The sequence below is a fragment of the Bidens hawaiensis genome, unplaced genomic scaffold, assembly GCF_021521415.1.
Source record: "Bidens hawaiensis isolate Kalapana, Puna unplaced genomic scaffold, B.hawaiensis_p1.1 tig00001236_1, whole genome shotgun sequence".
Lineage (NCBI taxonomy): Eukaryota > Viridiplantae > Streptophyta > Magnoliopsida > Asterales > Asteraceae > Bidens > Bidens hawaiensis.
The window spans coordinates 229,982-234,753 of record NW_027491070.1 but is presented as its reverse complement, the minus strand read 5'-3'; the positions used below and the strand labels follow the sequence as shown (position 1 = coordinate 234,753).

At 40.3% G+C, this 4,772-nt stretch overlaps 1 protein-coding gene across 1 annotated transcript; it reads left to right on the top strand.

Annotated features, from left to right (window-relative positions):
• Positions 1–1,599: 1,599 nt before the first annotated feature.
• On the top strand, positions 1,600–4,772 carry LOC143568217 (lipase-like PAD4). The gene is made up of 4 exons (XM_077054427.1): positions 1,600–1,611; positions 1,734–2,097; positions 3,062–3,769; positions 3,864–4,772. Exons 2-4 carry the CDS (start codon positions 1,750–1,752, stop codon positions 4,674–4,676), a joined length of 1,869 nt encoding a protein of 622 aa, XP_076910542.1. The 5' UTR covers positions 1,600–1,611; positions 1,734–1,749; the 3' UTR covers positions 4,677–4,772.

The window sequence follows — 4,772 nt, the reverse complement described above, 5'->3', positions numbered from 1 at the left end:
GAATGAGATCCGTATTCGATCGAACGAGTATCTATCCGATCGAACGAGTGCCATGTTCGATCGAACGAGTTTTCCCAGCTGGTTCGATCGAGTGTGTGTCTAGTTCGATCGAGTGTGCCTCAGATTCGATCGAATATGTCCCTATTCGATCGAATCAAGCCAGAACCAAGTTGTTTCCAAGTTCGCCTAAGGTTTAACTTCGCCTGAAGTGAAGTTCGTTTATAAAATGAATTAAAAACCTAATGGAAAATGTGTTAAGGCAGTTATCGAAAATAAAATTTTTCCAAGCTGACCTGGCAGCTTAACCCCAGCCAGGGGCTCTGCCCCTTGGACCCCGCTAGGGGCTGCCGCCCCTAGAACCCCGCTGCCAGGGGCGCTGCCCCCGGACCCCCGTTCGTTGTGGGTCATATATAGATAGAAATACAAACGAGTAGCAGTAGTTAATTGATATGTGTAAATATTATACAGTTAGCCGAGCCCAGTTAAAGAAAGGAATTACAATCAACGGAGAACGTAACCGTGTTCAGGTGAGTTTCTAGCCCTCTTATGTGTTATGTTTTCGGGGCTGTGTGCATACTCAATATGTTGTTAATACGCTTATCCTAAGAGATAAGTGTATGCCTTATGTGAATGATATGATATGTATGAATGATTGCTTGATGTTACGTGAACGATCTTCGGATATTGCACGTACTGTCAGGTTGTAACGCTATGTGTAAGGTAAGTATGATATGTATGTTTACGTGTATGAACGTGATAAAGATAATAAAAGAAAGAAATGATAATGTATGGTTGTATGGTAACGAAGAGGGAATCGAACCCTACTAATATTCGAGAACTAGGGAACCGAACCCTACTAATGTTCGAGGAAAGAGGGTACCGAGCCCTAATAATACTCGAGGAAAGAGGGTACCGAGCCCTAATAATACTCGAGGAAGGAGGGTACCGGGCCCTAATAATACTCGAGGAAGGAGGGTACCGAGCCCTAATAATACTCGAGGAAAGAGGGTACCGAGCCCTAATAATACTCGAGGAAAGAGGGTACCGAGCCCTAATAATACTCGAGGAAGGAGGGTACCGAGCCCTAATAATACTCGAGGAATGTAGGGCGTAATGCTCTTTATAACATAAGATATGAAAGTAAGTTAATACAAAAGAAAGTAAGAAAGTATGAAAGTAAGAAAGTATGAATGTAAGAAAGTAAGAAAGTATGAAAGTAAGAAAGTATGAAAGTATAAAAGTATGAATGAAAGGATGAATATATTGTTATGTGAATGGTATGATTATGTGATTATCTAGAACTCACTCAGCGTAGCTGACTTTTAGTATGCACGCAGGTGAGTAGAATGAGGCAGCTCGCTTGAGGGGACACATGGCACTGAACGAGAGTCTGGCATCTGAAGACTTGTGATGTGTTAACTTTAATGCTTTAATGTGAAAGACAATGAATGTTTTGAGACCAATTATGAATTATGTAATGTTTTATGAAAGTTTTACATTCCGCGTAAATGTTTTAAATAACTCTGATATTTAGAACTGTGTTTATGAGTAAATCCAACACGAAAGTAGGGTTACCGGTAACGGGGCCTTACAGGAATCCGAAGCTTCATCGTAATCTCCCAACACCCATCTTCTTTCTTCACTTATTTCATTAATTTATTAAAAAAAAAACTCATTGCGAAATTTCGTCGAACATCTGGCGTGCAATAATATTATCTTTTTCCAATTTACAGGTTTGAGACCAGTGAGATGCAAGCGAGGTTTCTGGGGTCAACGCCTATGTTGACCGAGTCATGGAAGCTCTGTGCGCGAGCAAACGTGATGGCGGCTCAAGGGTTCTTGGTCGATGAAGTGGGTGGTGTTAGTTATGTTGCGTTTTCTGGGGTTCAATCGCTTGATGGATTGGAACCGTTTTGTGGGACGATGGTGCCTTTGTCGGTTGCCGGAGTCTCGCCGGTGTACGACGGAGGGATGTTTTCGGCGGTGGAGAAACAGAGTGGTGGTGGTGGTGATAATAATAATAATATTGTGATGGTTGATGCTGGTTTGCTTCAGTTGTTTTTGAATATTTATCATACACCTGTTTTTCAAAATCAGGTTTGTTTAATTTTATAATTAGTTGAGTTTATTATTATTATTATTATTATTATTATTATTATTATTATTATTAAGTATGTTTCTTAGTTACTTTTTATGGTAGTTTAAATTAGGGGTGCGAACGAATCGAGCCGAGTCTGAGCTTGTTCAGGCTTGAGCTCGGATAGTGAGTAGTTTTTCAAACTCGAGCTTGGCTCATTTCAAGTTGTATTTCTAAAGTTCGAGATTGGCTCATTTGTAGTTGAGCTTGGTCCGGGCTCGACTTGTTTATAGTCATTCATTTTTTACTAATGTTTATACCTATTTTTTGTGAGTATAATAATTATCTATTATATGTGATATAATTTATAGGGTTCAACGTGTCGTGCGTGACACTTTTTCAGCTCCTAAGTCCCAAAGCTTCGTTTTTAGTAGGATTGACTTTGTTATTCAAAAGAGGGTTGCGGTGCAACTTGTTGCCTGTTTGCCTGCCATAGTATTGTAATTGTTTTGAGTATGCTTAAAGACGATAACGATATAAAATAATTCATATTAATTGCTTATTTTTATCGTAATTATATATAATAATGACAATTATTATAAAAATAAATATTTAATATATTAATAATAAAATTAGATAAATAATAGGTTCGTTTAGGCTTGCGAGTTGGCTCAAGCTCGACAAGTGAAGTTCACGGTCGGGCCGTTTATTAAACAAACTCATTTTCAAGCTTGAGCTTTGGCTTGAGCTTGACAAGTGAAGGTCAGACTCGGGCTCGTTTATTAAACAAGCTCATTTTCAAGCTTGAGCTCGGAATCATTTAAGCTCAGCTTGATTCGAGTTTTTAACGAGCGGCTCGGCTTGTTTGCACCATTAATTTAAGTATAAGGATAGTCATTAAATTACTCTTGTTATTTTTAGTTGGCCAGTTTGATGAATTATATCTGTTTAAAATTTAGTTATTTTTGTTTGTTGATTTTGCAGATGTTTGAAATCAAGAAGAAGCAAAAACCAGTAGTGTTCACGGGCCACTCCATCGGCGGCGCGGTGGCCGCGCTGTCGTCGCTTTGGCTGTTATCATATTACCAGTCAATATCATCTCCACCCTCCGTAATCTGCTTCACCTACGGGTCACCGTTAATCGGTAACGAACCACTTTCGAAAGCCATCCACAGGCGACGATGGGGCGGCAATTTCTGTCACGTCGTATCAAAGTTCGACATAATGCCGCGGTTATTATTAGCACCATTAGCCCCCATCACCACCCACCTACACACCATGTTAAAGTCCTGGCACTTAATCATGAACTCCCCTTTCTTTATTCGTGATCTCGGGATCCAACTCACGGACCACGAGAAATCCGAGCTGTTTCGTTTTGTACTTGGTTATGTCGAGGCCACTGCCAGATCGTCGTTGGTTGTTACGAATTCGTTTACGCCTTTTGGGAATTTCATGTTTTGTTCGAGTGATGGAGCGGTTTGTGTTGATGACGTTGTTGCGATAGTTAGAATGCTTCATTTGACTTTTGCGTCGGGATCTCCTAGCTCGAGTATTAATGATCACCTCGAGTATGAAAGTTACGTCGAAAAGATTAGTTTACAATACTTGAACCGAACCGAAGATGAGTTATGTGAGTCCAACACTTATGAAGCCGGACTCACACTAGCCTCGCAGTCAGTTTCTTCCGGTCAAGTAAGTATGATCACTGATCAGTATCGGTTTATGGTTTAAGGTTTAGAGTTTACTAATACTAATTATAGTAATTATTATTAACTTTTGTTAATAGGAACACATGGTTAAGCCCATTAAAGATTGTCTAAGGGGAGCTAGACGAATAGGGCGTACACCGAACCTCAATGGCGCAGGGTTAGCTATCGGTTTATCAAAGATTGCACCACTACGAGCACAAATCGAGTGGTACAAAGCCTTGTGTGACGAATCCGACGACCAACTCGGATACTATGATTCGTTCAAGTTAAGAGGTGCGTCTAAACGAGGATTCAAAGTTCTCATTAACTGCGTGAAACTTGGTGACTTTTGGAACAGCGTTATCGACATGTTGGAAAAAAATCAACTCCCACACGACTTCCACAAACAAGCCAAATGGGTATACGCGTCACAGTCGTATAAACTCCTCGTTGAGCCACTCGACATTGCCGAATATTATCACAACGAGGACAATCGTAAAAAGGGTCATTATTTGAAACACGGGCGACCACGAAGGTATGAAATATTTGATAAGTGGTGGAGGGAACGCGACATATATGGTGAAAACGATAACTGTAATAGGAATAGGAGTAAGTTTGCCAGTGTGACACAAGACTCGTGTTTTTGGGCGAAAGTAGAGGAGGCTTCAAACTGGGTGGAGAGTGTTAAGTGTGAGAGTGACCCTCGGGTGCTTGCTGGTTTGTGGGCGAATATTGATAAGTTTGAGCACTACTCGAGGGGTATGGTCGAGAGGAAAGAGGTGTCGATCGATGTTTTGGCTAGAAACTCGAGCTTTATGCGTTTATCGGAAGATTTGAGGGTGTTAAAATTGCAACTGCCTTGTTTTTCACCTCAAGTTCCTGGTGTTTTGGATAGGAAGGTGTTACCATAGACATAAATACATATATGTGTTTATGAAGTTGTATTTTGGGACCATAAACTTTGTAGTGTAACATATGATATGTTCATTGTATTATAAGAATTATTT

Bases quoted from the DNA above. Each gene is read 5' to 3' on its own strand.
- LOC143568217 (XM_077054427.1), top strand. From the start codon at position 1,750: ATGCAAGCGAGGTTTCTGGGGTCAACGCCTATGTTGACCGAGTCATGG. The intron at 2,098-3,061 runs GTTTGTTTAATT...TTGATTTTGCAG, and splicing joins CACCTGTTTTTCAAAATCAG to ATGTTTGAAATCAAGAAGAA. The intron at 3,770-3,863 runs GTAAGTATGATC...TTTTGTTAATAG, and splicing joins AGTCAGTTTCTTCCGGTCAA to GAACACATGGTTAAGCCCAT.